The following is a 16,362-nucleotide window of genomic DNA, read 5'->3' on the forward strand; positions in this document are numbered from 1 at the left end:
TTTTCAGTAGTTTGATTTGTTTTGTGATTTACAGTGAGTGGTCCCTCTAGTTTTTAGTAGTTTGATTTGTTTTGTGATTTACAGTGAGTGGTCCCTCTAGTTTTTAGTAGTTTGATTAATGTTTTGTGATTTACAGTGAGTGGTAAGAATCTGAGTAAGAAAAAGTCCAGGATCTTCCAAGAGTTCCAGTTTAAGAACCCCGCTAGAGACCTGTTTATCTGGGCTGTTCTGATGAACCGAATGAGTCTGGCAAAGCTTTTCTGGAAGATCGGAAAAGATCACATAGGTAAATTTTCTTTTATGATGTAAAAATGATGCTTACTTTAGTAAATGTTTTTACTTAAGTACTAAATACACCTTATCGTTTAATTAAACATTTCATTTGAGTGAAATTATCAAAAATCCTGTCTGCTAAATTGAATGGGTTTTGTTTGAAAATAATGCATTATTTTTAGGTCACCCTAGTTGCTCAGGTGCATCGTGCATCTGAGTCACTCAGATGCGTTGTGCATTGTGTGTCGTGTGTTAACATTTGGACATTTTCAGCTTCTTTTCTGAAACTACTCAACCGATTTTGGCATATAGCATCTATGGGTGAAGGGGAACACATTTTTTTTTAATTCCATGGTCCCTCCCCCCCCCACCAGCCTGAGGGGTGGGTCTAAAACTATTCAACTTTTTTAATAATGTATTCTTTGAAAAATTTTCCTATTTACTCCTGGACATCAAGCAGTTTTGACAAACTGTTTGCATGATTATGATAAGCATTGTCTTCTGCCAAAATTGTGAAATGGTCTGGATTTGAGTTTTATGCAAAAATTTTACCTATTTCAGGGTGGGCTTTGTTTGCTAGCTGTCTGGTTTTGAGTTTTTATGTATTATTTTTACCTTTTTCAGGGTCTGCTCTGTTTGCTAGCTGTCTGTTGAAGGAGCTATCTAAAGTTGCTGATGATGAAGAAGAAGTGGAACTCAGTGTCTCTCTGGAGCATAACTCCATGTAAGTTTTAGTTACTGTACCTTCTCTTTTGCACACATTTTTAATTGGTGGAAGAAAGTGAGCAATTAATAGCAACTCTGTTTTATCATTGCCCAAAAATTCCATGCTCATCATTTGAAGTGAAGTGAGGAGTATTATTTATATATGAATAAACAGATTTATCCTAAAGGGTATAAAATGATAGTTTTTCATTGGGGGTATGACAATTTTGTCTATACTTTCAGGGAGTTTGAGAAACTAGCCTCAGAAATCTTAGGAATTTGTTCCATCCAGAACCGTGATCTAGCTCACCAACTCCTTGTAAGAGAACTGAGCGAGTTTGGAAACACGACCCTGTTTTGTTTGGCTGATGAGAATGTTCTTATGGATTTCATGGGCCAGACATGTTGTCAGACCAAGCTCAATGCCATCTGGAAGGGTCGCATGGCTCTCTACACTTCAAGCATAAAGGTAATGTGTAATAAAAGGACACATATTATTACATTTAATAAATTCTGTAGTTTATTAGTGTAGCTTGATATATTTACTTCCTTATAATGTTGTTTGTACATATTCTGGAAATTACTGATGTGTACATAAACATATGATAAATTGCCACATTCAAAATTTAGTGCAATCACTGCATAGAGAGTTATTGGCATAATCATGAATTATATAATTAGTGCTGTATACATCTGTGCCATATGATGATTTATTTTAATTAATGGTATTCATGAATTAGACCATTCTTGACTGCTTTTAATCTGCTAAAATATGAATCCTGTTATCTTATGTATACATACACAGTGTCACAGTATATTTTTTTTATTACTTGATATTTTACATTTAACATGTCTATAATCAGCAGAATGATGTTTTTCTTGGTTAATGGTGTGATATTTTTTATTTATCAGATTGTAGCTTCAATATGCCTTCCATTCCTGATTCCTGCCATTAAGTTTGTGGACAAGAAAAGAATGGTCCATGAAGATGAATATGATGACTTGGCACCACTTCATCCCACCACTAAAGAGATGATCACAGAACAGGAGGCACCACTCAGCAATAGAGAGGCTTCAGAAGGGTCACCAGGGGGTACTGGTGGAAAAGTGGCCCCCGTCCCAGAATCCAAAACAAAAATACTCAAACGAAAGTTTAAAACTGTGAGCTTGTTTGGTGGTAGTAAGGAAGGCGGGGAGGATATCAATTTGTTCCGGGCCATTTACTACTTCTACACAGCACCAGTCACTAAATTCACTACAGCAATGGTAAGATTTACTACTCCAATGGTTAGAATTATCGCAAAATTCTCTACAGGAATAGTAAGATTTATTGATTTTTTCATCACCTGAGTCACTCATTTAGATGATTGGATAGTTGTTAGTTATAAAAGTAAACAATGTGGTGATGAAATGATAAGATAAAGCCATTATATGTTAGTGTTCTGTGTGTTACAGTTTGCCAATATCTTGTTCCTGGGGCTGTTCTCTTTGTTTGTGTTGACGGACCTGTACCCTATCAGTGTCAGTGCCCCCTCCATCCCAGAGTACCTCACCTGGGCCTACACAGTCACCAGTGCTATAGAAGAAGGCAGACAGGTATAGGAACTAGGACTTCAGAGTCCAGATAGCTTATTAGTATTTTTATAATGTGGAAGAAATTAAAACATCTCAATTAAATGTCCTTAAAATTTACACGTACCTTTAAACCATAGACATATTCATGATATTTGATATGAAATAAGAAGTAAAATTCTATTACATGTATATTTCATAATGTTTCACCTCTCTTGCAGGTTTTAACCAGGGACCAGCGGTCGCTTCTGTATAAAATCAGGAGTTGGTACGGCAGTGTGTGGAACCGTTTCGACTTCATCATGTACATAACCTTCCTGACCTCTGTAATCCTGAGGTTTTCCCTGGATGGGGAGGACTTTATGTGGGCTCGTATGTTGTACAGTCTTACTCTGGCCATGTACTTTATTCGCTTCATGCACTACTTCTATGCAGAGAAAAATATTGGACCCAAAGTCATCATGATATCTAGAATGGTAAGATTTCTCTAGCCTTGTTTAGGATATCCATATTGGATAATTTTCTCTTAATGATAATAACATACTGTACCTTCTTTTTTTATGCCCCCGCTCCGAAGGAGAGGGGGGTATACTGTTTTACCTTGTGTGTCTGTCTGTCTGTCCGTCTAGCTGTCTGTGCTGTCTGTCTGTCCATAACAAATTTTTCATCGCAGTTTTCTCAGCAACTACTCATTGCAGATGCTTGAAATTTTAACACAATCCTTTCTGAGACGTGCCATACGGTAGGATACATTTTTGTTCAAATCCGATGTCAACTTCCTGTTTGTCCGTGCATCTGTCCGTTTCATACATAACAAATTTTCGTCACAGTTTTCTCAGCAATTGCTCATTGCAGATGCTTGAAATTTTAACACAATCTTCTCTGAGGCATGTCATACGGTAGGATACATTTTTGTTTAAATCCGATGTCAACTTCCCGTTTGTCTGTGCGTCTGTCCGTTTCATACATAACAAATTTTCGTCACAGTTTTCTCAGCAACTGCTCATCGCAGATGCTTGAAATTTTAACACAATTTTCTCTGAGGCATGCCATACGGTGGGATACATTTTTGGTCAAATCTGATGTCAACTTCCAGTTTGTTTTTGCGTCCGTCCGTTTCATACATAACAAATATTTTGTTGCAGTTTTCTCATCAACTAATCATAGCAGATGCTTGAAATTTTAGTACACTCTTTGTCAAGGCATGCCATATGGTGGGATTAATTTTGAAATGAATCTGATGTCATCTTCCTGTTTGTCTGTGCATCTGTCCGTAATGGAACCTGTATTTTTATTTATGCGCCCGAATTTTTTCGGGGCGCATATTGTTTTTGTCCTGTCTGTTTGTCTGTTTATCTGTTTGTCTGTTTGTCTGTTTGTCTGTTGTCAACTTTAACCTTCGCCAAAACTTTTGAACCGTAAGAGATAGAGACTTCATATTTAGTATGCATACTCCTCTAATAAAGTTCTTTCAAATGACATCAAGGTCAATGACATAACAAGACTTCATATTTGGTATGCATACTCCTCTAATAAAGTTCTTTCAAAAGGTAATCATAGCAGATGCTTGAAATTTTATTACCGACTTTGTTGAGGCATGCCATATGGTGGGAATAATTTTGATATGAATCTGATGTCATCTTCCTGTTTGTCTGTGCATCTGTCCGTAATGGAACCTGTATTTTTATATATAAATATAAATGGAGATAATTTCAAAATCATATAAACAGGGTTCTTGGAAAGAAAATATGGTTTTAAAATAGATGCTATAAAAATTACAGTGTGGAATTTTTTCCCTTAAATATTGCTGTATTTTCAGGGGCATGCTTTATCTGTGGGTATTGGAAACTTTTTAGATAATCAGATAATTGATGTGCACTTATTTATTTGACAAACCTGCTGATTATTATGTACTTGTTTAGTTGACAGATCTGATGTTTTTCCTGTTAATCTTGTTGGTATTTATCCTGAGTTTCGGTGTTGCATACCATGCCAACCTGTATCCTAACTCCCCTCAAGAGTGGGTCCTCCTGAAAGATGTGGTGTATCACCCATACTGGCAGATGTATGGAGAACTGTTCCTAGAAAACAAAGAAGGTAAAAGGCTGAATTGAATAATGACAGACTCAATTTTGCTCAGTCCATTTACAGAGCCTGTGTAGACTACTAACCTGCTAATCTGTCTGTCTTTTTTTCAAAATGCTACTTCTCCTACAGTTTTAATCTGATTTCAGTATAACATGGCACACAAGTAGACTACACTAAGTTATATTAGTTTTTGATTTCAATGGATGATGTTGCCATGGTTACTGAAAATAGAAATTTCTTTGAAATATTTTCAAAATGCCACTTTTCAGTCTGATTTCAATATAACTTGGCACACAAGTAGACTAAAGTATGATACATAATTCTATATGTCAATTTTTAGCTCACCTCAACGAAGTTGGGGGAGCTTATGTAATACACTCGGTGTTGGTGTCGGCGTCCCAGGTTAGGGTAAAGTTTTTTGGAGCAGTTTTCTTTTTAAGTACTTCTATGTCCTATATTGCTTAGACATGTATGGAGGATACTTCTGGTGTGTGTCATTGTACCAGTCAAAGTTTCAGATGCTGCAATTTCAGCAAAGGAATGACCAGGTTTATGTTTTTGGTCAAATTTTGGAGCAGGTTAACATTTTTGGTGCAGTTTTTGGTCTAGGTCTCATTTCCAAGGAACTATAAGCCCTATGTTGACCAAACTTGCACGGATGATACATCTAAAGATGCACATTGCCAGGCTTGCTTCAGATGCTGAATCTGACTTACATTTTTCGGTTGAGTGAACAGGTTAATGCTTTTGGTGCAGGTCTCATTTCCAAGTAACTATAAGCCCTATGTTTACCAAACTTTCATGGATGATACATCTAAGGATGCACATTACCAGGCTTGCTTCAGATGCTGAATCTGACCTACATTTTCTGGTTGAGTGAACATACTAAAAGTTTTTGATGCAGGTCTCATTTCCAAGTTACAATGAGCCTTATAATGACTATACTTGCATGGATGATATATCTTAGGATGCATACTACCAGACCTGCTTTGGATGCTGAATCTGACCTACATTTTTTTCTGGATGAGTGAAGAAGTTAAATTTTTATGCAGGTTTCATTTCTAAGTAACTATTAGCCCTATGTTGTGCAAACTTGCATGGATGATACATCTTAGGATGCACACTAATGGACTTGCTTCAGATGCTGAATTTGACATACATTTTCCAGATAATGGACCTTGTAAAAATTATGGGTGCAGGTCTATTATCAAAAAACGTTAAGGCTTATATAAACCAACTTGCACAAATGATGCATCAAGGGATGAAAATGCTCAAACTTGCTTCAGATGCTGGATTTAAATCACATTTTCGTGATGAAGAACTAGTTTGTAGTTTTTATATAGGTACATTCCAAAGTATCAGATCAAAATTGCATAAATTTTGCATTTTTGGATGTACACTTTTTGTTGGTTAATTGTGTGACTTTGCCTTACTTAAAGACAACATTCGTTGAGGTGAGCTCTGTAATCTCTACCTATGTTTGCTTTCAATGAACAATGTTGCCATGGTTACTAAAAATCGAAATTTCTTTTAATTATTTTCAAAATGCTACTCCGACGAAGTTTTGGTCTGATTGCAATAAATCTTGCCAAGTAAAAGACTAAACCAATGATGATTTTTAAAAAAGATTATTGTTGTTGCAAAGTTTCAAGTTCAAATGCTACTTATATCTTCCTCTTTTATACAAGTATAAACCAGTAGCTTTGGTCTCATTAGAGACTTCTGGTTAATGTGTGACCTTTTGATTGTAGGAGCTGACCCCTCAGCAGAAGCTGGGACCTGTACTAACAATGAGACACTCTGGAGGTCAGGGGACATGGATCGTTGTCCAGAGAAGAATGCCCTTGTCGTGTTGTTGATGGTCATCTACATGCTGTTGACCAACATACTTCTAGTCAACCTGTTGATTGCTATGTTTAGGTTAGATTGAAAATCCACAAATACAGTTCTATTCAGTTTGTTTATTAACTGATTACGGGTCTTCAAGGGGCAACAAGAAAGAAACAGTGTATATACACAAAAAAAAGAAAGAAACAGTGTCTATACACAAAAAAGAAAGAAACAGTGTATATAAATACACAAAAAAAAGAAAGAAACAGTGTATATACACAAAAAAGTATACAAAACAATTTTTATGAAGAAAATGAGGATAATACTTTTTGCTCTATGGTTTAATTACCATTAATACATAATTTAGAAAAAAATCTTTATATAAGACACATAAAGTTACTTCATCTCTTTATGAATTTTATTTGTATTTTGTTTTGCTCAGTGACACCTTTCAGAAGGTTCAGGACAACTCGGAGAAGGTATGGCGGTACCACAGGTACTCCCTGGTGTACGAGTTTTATGAGCGTCCGGCTCTGTTTCCCCCGCTCATCATCTTCAATCACGTGTTCCGTGTAATCAGGTGGTTCATCAACAAATGTAACAACAGATGTTGTCAGAACGGAATCCGCACCAGAAACAGCTTCAGTAAGTTACCATTGTCACGTGTCATGGGATTTCTTCTTGTTCAATGCATTTTTTGCCCTCACTATTAATATAAAAGGATTACATTCACAATAAAATTGTGTGAAGAAGTCGGAGTGTGTATTTGGGTGGGAACGGATGGGGATGGGACTCCACTGATTGAAATAAAACAAAAAAGTATTAATTCATTACTGGAAATATATTTATAACATTGTAATGCTTATTTTACTCAGGTCTATTTGCCAAAGGTCAGCTATATGTGTGCTATTTATATTTTTACCTCCACTGGATTTAATGCATGAATAAGTAGATATATAACTTGATTTATATGTTATAGTCAGTAATTATAATGGAGTTGCCAGATGTTCTATATGTCTGTCTGTAGACAATTTTTGTAGACAGTCTAGAAATTGTTTAAGATAAATAAAATGGTTAAACTGCAAGGAAGATGAGCAGGGTTAAGGTAGGCATGACTATGAAAAGGTCATTTTGATGGAAATGAATTTATTGCATACAAAATATTACTCTGGTACATTTTAGCCACAATTTTGAATGGACAAAAAAATGTAGATTGTTAATAAGAAAAGTTTGCTTTTGACTGGAGAGTATGTTTTTAACCCAACAGGAGATCATATGGGCAAGGTCAAGTTTGATGAGTGTTTCCTCTCTATTGAAAAATTATGGAACTTTAGCTGACTAAAACTTGCCTGAGAGTTGATTATGATAATACAGCAAAACTCGTTTAGTACGAACACGGATATTGCGAATTTACGGATATAGCAAAGTTTTCTTGGATTCCCAGCTTTATAAATTTAATGAATTTCCTATACGGTTATAACGAATTACGGATGTAGCGAAGTAATTTCATAAGTCCCTGTGACTTCTTTATAACCGAATTTTGCTGTATATGTCATGTTCCTGAAAAAAAGGGTCATTTAGACAGTGTCACGGTCAAAGAGTTCAGAAGTATACAATTTTGAAGGTTTGGAAAATTATAAATTCTAAAAGACATCGCAGACACAGTTGTATCTGGAGAAGTATCAGTAGGTTGTAATTCATGACTAGGAGTCTTTGAGTAATGATTGTGTGAATAAGTTCATGATCAGATTTTTCCAAGTATTATTAATGGAAGGTCAGGAGGACAAGGGAATTGGCTATTATATTTGATATTTAGTTGTCCTTGGTGGGGGAGGGGGGTGGGGGTGGGGGGTCAGAACAATTTTCGTTTATAATATGATGTCAGCACATTTTTTTCTTTAAATTCCAATAATGTAATTTTCACTTATGTAACAAAGGGTATACAATCCCATTGCACTGTTAAATTGTCCTGACACCTTCAGTGTGTTTTAAATTGATGACACTTACGTAGAACTTTGTTTTGCTTACTTGGTGTTTCCTGTAATTCCTCACTGACCTCAAGAAAAATTAATTATAATGAAAAGATTTAAAATGATTTAAAATGAAAAGTCTGCTATTGTGTGAAGTGACAAAGTAGTTGATACCTTTTAATCACAGAAGTTTTACTTTTAATATTGAATACTGTAGATTCCTTATTTTTCACGAGTGCCTATCGCGAATGGGCTCTTCAACATCAAATCGCGAGAATAATAATTCATGAATGGACGATTGGTCAAGAGATTTTATATAGATTTCAGCAACAAAAAAATAAAGGAATTTTATTTCATGTGTGGTGTTTTTCGCGAAATTATGCGATAATTAATTCCACGAGTATATTTAGGAATCTACAGTATAGCAAATTTACTGTTTATATAGTGTCACATTTAGAAGAATTCTGATGAACATTATTATCGAAATGTATTAAAATATCTTTAAAATATCTGTATTGAGCTGATGTTCTGTCTGGAATGCTGTCATGTGTGTTACATTGTGTTACAGAGTTGAAGCTTAGTGAGAAGGACTTGATCAGGCTGTCTCTGTTTGAACGAGGAGCAATGGAGGAACATCAGCATTCAGTGTTCTCTCTAGAGAATGACAAGATTGACAAGAAAATAGAGACCACCTCAGAAAGGTAAGAAAGTAGAGATTACATTAGAAAGGTAGGGAAAAAAAGAGACCATGTCAGAAAGGTAAGAAAATAGATAATCTCAGGGGAAAGCAAAAAAACAGACCACCTCAGAAAGGTAAGAAAATAGAAACAACACCAAACAGGTTGGAAAATAGAGACCATGTCCGAAAGGTAAGAAAATAGAGACCACATCAGACAGCTTAGAAAGCAAGACCACGATAGGAAATTTTATTGCAAACATGTCTAAAGTAAAAAGTCCTGTTAAAACTAATTTATTTGTCAACAAGATATTTTTTTAGAAACTGATAAAGGTTTGTGTTAATTTCAGGCTTGACAGAGTAATAGAAGAACTTGACAACATAAAAGACAATGTGATGGCCAAGGAGAAGATGATGGGAGGAGACTCTCCCGCCACAGCTAGATCCACCACTATGTCCAACATAGACCCAGAAATCTACTCATCCAGGTAATTAGAACATATATGGTTAGGTTCTGACAACCAAGTTAAAGCCTTTTATGTAATAGCTCAACTTTTAATTCTTGTACATATATTAATAAAGAAAAGAGGATGTTTTATCAGCTATATTTTTATAATAATACAAATTACCAGTACATTAACCATTTTAGTAGTGATATTGACACCATTATTTCAGTAGTTGAAAAGTATTCTACTTTTAAGCAATCGGCACAGATGGTTTTAATATCTTGTTCTGACACTTACTGATGGATGAAAAAAGTGTTATTCATAGTCGATATAAATAAATAAGAAATCTTAAAAAGATATTTTTTTATTTCCATTGACAGGAAAACTCACTCCCAGTTGGAGGTGGAAGTGGACCAGTTATCAAATTTTGTTCGGGAAAACATGCATGATCTGAATGCTTCAATAAGACGACTGGAAAAACTCATATTAGCCTCCACAAAACAGAAGCAACAAGCTCTGGACATTTCACATATACAGTCAACAGAAAGTTAAAAGATTAATTTATCATCTCATTTGGGCATTAGCATTTGTGAAAAATGGTCGTTATCTGATAGGCCTATGTTGGGTTGTAAATATACCCTCCATATGAATGAAGGATCAATATCTTTTTTAGCTCACCTGAGCCGAAGGCTCAAGTGAGCTATTCTGATCAAAATTTGTCCGTCGTCTGTCGTTGTCGTTGGCGTTGTTGTTGTTGTTGTTGTCGTCGTTGTAAACTTTTCACATTTTCGACTTCTTCTCAAGAACCGCTGGACCAATTTCAACCAAACTTGCTACAAAGTATCCTTGGGTGAAGGGGATTCAAGTTTGTTCAAATGAAGGGCCACGCCCTTTTCCAAGGGGAGATAATCATGAATTTGTTAAAAATTAATGGCATTTTTAAAAAATCTTCTTCTCCAGAACGGGTGTTGCTAAAACGCGGAACGGAAAATGGAACGGAAAACGGAACGGAACGGAAAACGGAAAGTATTATTAATAATTTTGGATTAAAACACTAAAAATACATAAAATCTAATCATAAACGATATATCTTATACATATTCAATTCCCCACTATTAAATACAAGTTGATTTATTCATGATTAGTCTCTTAATTACGAAAATCGCTGATATAGCATGCAGTGACCTAGAGTCGAATTTGAAAACGGGGTGGGAGGTTAAACTTGCTTGAAAAGTATTTGACAAGCAAAAAACAAAAAAAGCAAAAAAAAAAAAAAAAAAAAAAAGATGACAATTGTTTGTTTCGGGAGGGAGGGGGGGGTACTACATTATATTGATTACATTAACAAAACAACGTTAACAATGGTAGGGTGTCAATGAACATTTCAATAGTAAAAAGGTTATGATTGGAAAAAGTTGGGGGGGGGGATATTTGATATCTAGTCTAGATATCGAACCATGGAAAGAGAAATACTGTAAAAAAAAAATTATGAAGATTACGTTTAAGGCAAACCTTACCGGCAAGCTTGAATAAACACCTTTCATGTAACACTGGTTGTTAAAATTGAATAAATAGAGTCGCTTTCTATAAACTAGTATTTAAATTCTGTATAGATAAATTTCGAAAACTTTCCTTTGATAGATTTAATGGAGCATCTTTACATTCAAACATTCAACGAAGTTAAAGTTTGTTTGTATGCGATGTTTGTGTGTGGGGGATGGGGTGAGTTTCAATTTTTTTCCCGCTCATCGGAAAGGTCTGAGAAGTTGCAAAAGGTCCGCTCCCCTTTTTGTGTCCAAAATATATACAAGTTTTAATAAATTGATTTTTAATGTGGTTCTGGTCCCCTATCAATACCCAAACTGTCCCTGCCCCTTTCAAGATTCCTGGATTTGCTACTGCTTGCATAATCTGAATGACAAAACTAGTTATTTTTGTCTTTACAAACATTGGCGTCGGAAGCAAATTGAAAGGAGGGGGGGGGGGTTAAGTGGAAAAGAAAAAATTGACAATCCATAAAAGGAAAATATGTCCTTTGCCCAAACACGAGAAATCCTTTTTCGTTGGGAAGTGGGGAGGGGGGGTGTCGAACTGCTTTCAAATTGTTTCCAGACACTACCACTTAACCTTCCTTGGCTTAATCTGCGGCGTTCCTGTTGAAAGTGGGGAGGGGGTGGATGGGCTAAGCCTACATGTACGCTCCAATATGCATTGCCTATACCAGTGCTATCTTTGCAAAAAAAAAGTGTGTTCGTGACTTGGGGGGGGGGGGGGGCTTAATCATGCCCCCCCCCCCCCCCCCCCCCCCCCCCCCGGCCCCCAGTTCTGACGCCTATGACAAATATATGCATGTACATACTAGTACTTTTTTCCTTCTCCCTATTTTAAGGAATATCTCTTTTAGAAATGAACTTTCTTTTAAAAAAGAATTTGTTTGAAACGCTCAGATGAATACTCAGGACTTTGAATCTAGTTAGTATGTACTTTATAGACAGATCTTCGCTTTACACCAGTTCTCAGCAGAGGGTGTGTATGATTCATGAATATATATAATAGTTTACAATAAATTTTATTAGGTATGGCTTTTGCATCAAGAATATTGCTTTTATATCTGATTTATATATCGAATCTATGTTATTTGTTTGACATAAATCTTCCGTTTTCCGTTCCGTTCCGTTTTCCGTTCCGTTTTCCATTCCGCGTTTTAGCAACACCCCTCCAGAACCGCTGGGCCAGGAAAGATGAAACTCATATGAAAGCATCCTCAGGTAGTGTAGATTCAAGTTTGTTCAAATCATGCCCCCCGGGGCAAGGGTGGGGCCAAAATGGCCGACCCAAGTTTTACATAGGAATATATAGGAAAAATCTTTAAAAATCTTGTTCTCCAGAACCACTGGGCCAGGAAAGATTAAACTCATGTGGAATCATCCTCAGGTAGTGTAGATTCAAGTTTGTTCAAATCATGCCCCCCGGGGCAAGGATGGGGCCAAAATGGCTGACCCAAGTTTTACATAGGGATATATAGGGAAACCTTTTAAAATCTTTTTTTCAAGTACTTCAAAACTATGATTAGTGATATTTATAAGGAATCATCCTCAGGTAGTGTAGATTCTAGTTTGTTCAAATAATGAACGCCTGGGGGGGGGAATAAATTCAAGCCTGATGTGCTCAGGTGAGCGCTGTGGCCCCAGGGCCTCTTGTTATATTTGTTATATTAAATACTGCTAATTTGTTAAATCAAATACTGATTAATTTATTAACTCTGAGGTACAGTATAAGCATTATTTTTAATGAGGATTTAATTTTGGCATTATTGGGGTGAGGATGCTGAGATCGCTAAAATTGAATATTTCTAAAAATTAATTGTGTTTTATTTGTAATGGTTTTTTAGTAAGCATTTTGAAAATTGTTTAAATTGCATCTTGCTAAAAATAAATTTCCAAATATTCTAGACAAATCGCTAATTTTGCCTATCACTAATATTTTTACTTGTACTGTTTTTAAATTTGGGGGGAAAACCTTTTTTTTTTCATTTGTATTTATTTTGATGAAATTTTTTACAACTAAGTAAGGTTGAATTTTAATATTTACTGAAATGAGAAATGTAGTTCATCTTGCAATACATATCTGTATTTTTTAATGCCAAACTTTTGGTGCCTTTATAACAAAGAGAATAAGACTGAGCAAGAGAGATCTGAGGGAAATGATTTTTTGTGTCTGAGAGAGAGAGAGAGAGAGAGAGAGAGAGTAAATTGTTTTTTCCCATGACTGTGTACACCAGGGTGGTGTTTTGAAAATGATATTGAACCACTATGCTCAGTTTTTCAACTTTATTGGTTATACATAACTGTGATATATTTTTGTTTTACTTCTTTTTTTTTCAAAACTATACATGTTTATATAAATTTCCCATTATGATACATGTAAAAAATCTCATTTTAATCTTGTAGCAGGTTTTGAGAATCTATGTAATTTTTTATAAAAATGTACAACTTCATTGATGTTTCATACAGAGACATGTTAGTAGCATGTTAGAAGGAATCATAACATAGAGCAGTCGGAGATTATAAATATAGGATCTCCCATGATTTGTAGTTGGATATGACTTTTATCCAACGAGTTGTGTGATTTTTATCCCCGAGCCTTGGCGACGGGATAAAAACACACAACGAGTTGGATAAAAATCATATTCAACTACAAAACATGGGAGATTCTTTTTATCCCATGTTTAATACTTCACAACCGATGTTTAACACTGTTTTATATAGGACTCTGCTATATTTTACTTCCTCACGCTAACGCAAAAACCATTGTGACGTCATAACTGTGGGATATGAAAACGATATCCCATGAGCTATATCCACGGGATAAAGGTGTAAACATGGGATAAATTGTCATACATACATGTATTTATAAATGAACATGGAAAATATAGAAATTCTGGTATATTTAGTCTTTAAAAATATAATGAATTGGTTGAGGTACATGTATTTGAAATGGAAAATTTGCTTATTTATTATTACTTGTATTGTTGGTTTATTAGCACTGACAGGGAAGAAGTAGAAATTTGATATTAGGAAGCTTACACCATTAGCGGATACTTGTAGAATGACAGATATCCTTTAGAAACTTTAAAAGATGCTTAAGGAAAAAATATGCGGAGTAGTACTCTGATCAGATGTGTTTATATCGACATCCTAACTCACATTTTGAAGCATTTACCATATACCTCGTGTAGGGAATGTATGTAGTCATACATTTTATATTAATTATTAATCGTCCAACTTTAAACATCTGAGATTTCACATCACAATGATTCTCACTTTATCTCACTTGTTATTTATTGGAAATTGGTTGTTGTTTTAATTTTATACATTGCAGAATGTGTTTCTGATGCATGTATAAATTTATACATTTGTAAATTTGCAGCAATGTAAATACAGTGTATCTATTATCCGTCCCTATTTGTATTAATTAACAACTGAATATTTTGTAGTAAAATTTTATGTTTATTTATTGTAATTCTGTATTAATCTATATTGATGTTTAGTGATACCTTATTGTTAATATTCACTAAATAATGTACTTTTAATTTATACTAAATGCAATATATCAACGAAAAATATTGTTTGAATTGTTTTCATTATTGAATAAGGAAAAGTGGTTTATTTCGGAAGGGTAGATAGAATTCCATTTGATTGTGATGCATAGAAAAGATCCTATATATGGCTAGGAAAAACGTATGTAATTAATTTGCTCACAAGTGAAGTCCTTAAATAAAGCAATAATCTCACTCTATACAATGATCTGTTAGTAACAAGCACAGATCATAAAACTTTCTTTTCTCAACTTTTTTTGTCAAATGGCAGAAATTTTAAATCAGGCGCAGTTTTATGCACCTGGATCACCTGGATTGATAGATCCGGGGTGTATATTGTTTTTATCCTGTCTGCTCATCTGTTTGTCTGTTGTCAACTTTAACTTTCACCATAAATTTTGAACCATAAGAGATAGAGAATTCATATTTGGTATGCATACTCCACTAATTAAGTTCCTTCAAATTACACCAAGGTCAATGAACTTGTGACCTTGACTGTTACCTATATGCTAAACACAGGTAATCAGAGATTACAGAGCTCACCTCAACGAATGTTGTCTTTAAGTAATTAACCAACAAAAAGTGTACATTCAAAAATGCAAAATTTATCCAATGTTGTTCTGATACTTTGGAAAAGACCTATATAAAAACTTCAAACTAGTTCTTCATCACGAAAATGTGATTAAAATCCAGCATCTGAAGCAAGTTTGAGAGTTCTCATCCCTTGATGCATCATTTGGGCAAGTTTGGTTTATATAAGCCTTATAGTTTCTTGGTAATAGACCTGCACTCATAACTTTTACCTGGTCCATTATCTGGAAAATGTATGTCGAATTCAGCATCCGGAGCAAGTGCATATTTGTGCATCCTAAGGTGTATCATCCTTGCGAGTTTGCACAACACAGGGCTAATAGTTACTTAGAAATAAAACCTGCATAAAAACATTAACCTCTCACTCATCCAGAGAAAAATGTAGGTCAGATTCAGCATCCGAAGCAAGTCTGGTAGTATGCATCCTAAGATGTATCATCCATGCAAGTTTAGTCATTATTAGGCTCATTGTAATTTGGAAATGAAACCTGCACCAAAAACTTAAAGCATGTTCACTCAACCGGAAAATGTAGGTCAGATTCAGCATCCGAAGCAAGACTGGTAGTATGCATCCTAAGGTGTAACATCCATGCAAGTTTGGTCATTATAGGGCTCATAGTATCTTTGAAATGAAACCTGCACCAAAAACTTTAACCTGTTCACTCAACCAGAAAATGAAAGTCAGATTCAGCATCGGAAGCAAGCCTGGTAAGGTGCATCCTTAGATGTATCATCCGTGCAAGTTTGGTCAACATAGGGCTTATAGTTAACTTGGAAATGAGATCTACACCAAAAACATTAACCTGTTCACTCAACCAGAAAATGTAGGTCAGATTCAGCATCCGAAGCAAGTCTGGTAGTATGCATCCTTAGATGTATCATCCATGTAAGTTTGGTCAACATAGGGCTTATAGTTACTTGGAAATGAGACCTGCACCAAAAACATTAACCTGTTCACTCAACCGGAAAATGTAGGTCAGATTCAGCATCCGAAGCAAGCCTGGTAATGTGCATCCTTAGATGTATCATCCATGCAAGTTTGGTCAACATAGGGCTTATAGTTCCTTGGAAATGAAACCTACACCAAAAACTGCACCAAAAATGTTAACCTGC

The 16,362-nt window shown here is 35.3% G+C and overlaps 1 protein-coding gene across 2 annotated transcripts in view; it reads left to right on the plus strand.

The window, feature by feature from the left end:
- Positions 1-16,362, plus strand: part of LOC134244601 (transient receptor potential cation channel subfamily M member-like 2) — a 117,597-nt gene that overhangs the window by 24,700 nt on the left and 76,535 nt on the right. The window contains exons 15-26 of one of the 2 annotated variants that reach the window (XR_009987254.1): positions 137-286; positions 898-997; positions 1,222-1,447; positions 1,891-2,244; positions 2,434-2,574; positions 2,772-3,026; positions 4,473-4,647; positions 6,390-6,558; positions 6,911-7,113; positions 9,007-9,139; positions 9,465-9,602; positions 9,941-10,429. Coding sequence is in view for 1 of the 2 variants with exons in the window: in XM_062726855.1 (XP_062582839.1) it covers positions 137-286; positions 898-997; positions 1,222-1,447; positions 1,891-2,244; positions 2,434-2,574; positions 2,772-3,026; positions 4,473-4,647; positions 6,390-6,558; positions 6,911-7,113; positions 9,007-9,139; positions 9,465-9,602; positions 9,941-10,112 (2,216 nt within the window). In the remaining variant the exon portion in view is untranslated. Of the gene's footprint in view, positions 1-136; positions 287-897; positions 998-1,221; positions 1,448-1,890; positions 2,245-2,433; positions 2,575-2,771; positions 3,027-4,472; positions 4,648-6,389; positions 6,559-6,910; positions 7,114-9,006; positions 9,140-9,464; positions 9,603-9,940; positions 10,518-16,362 lie in introns of those variants that run through there. The other variant, XM_062726855.1, reaches the window with a different exon arrangement.

The sequence above is a fragment of the Saccostrea cucullata genome, unplaced genomic scaffold, assembly GCF_032062105.1.
Source record: "Saccostrea cucullata isolate Sc308-1 unplaced genomic scaffold, CSIRO_AGI_Scuc_v1 ctg33, whole genome shotgun sequence".
NCBI classification, from domain to species: Eukaryota; Metazoa; Mollusca; class Bivalvia; order Ostreida; family Ostreidae; genus Saccostrea; species Saccostrea cuccullata.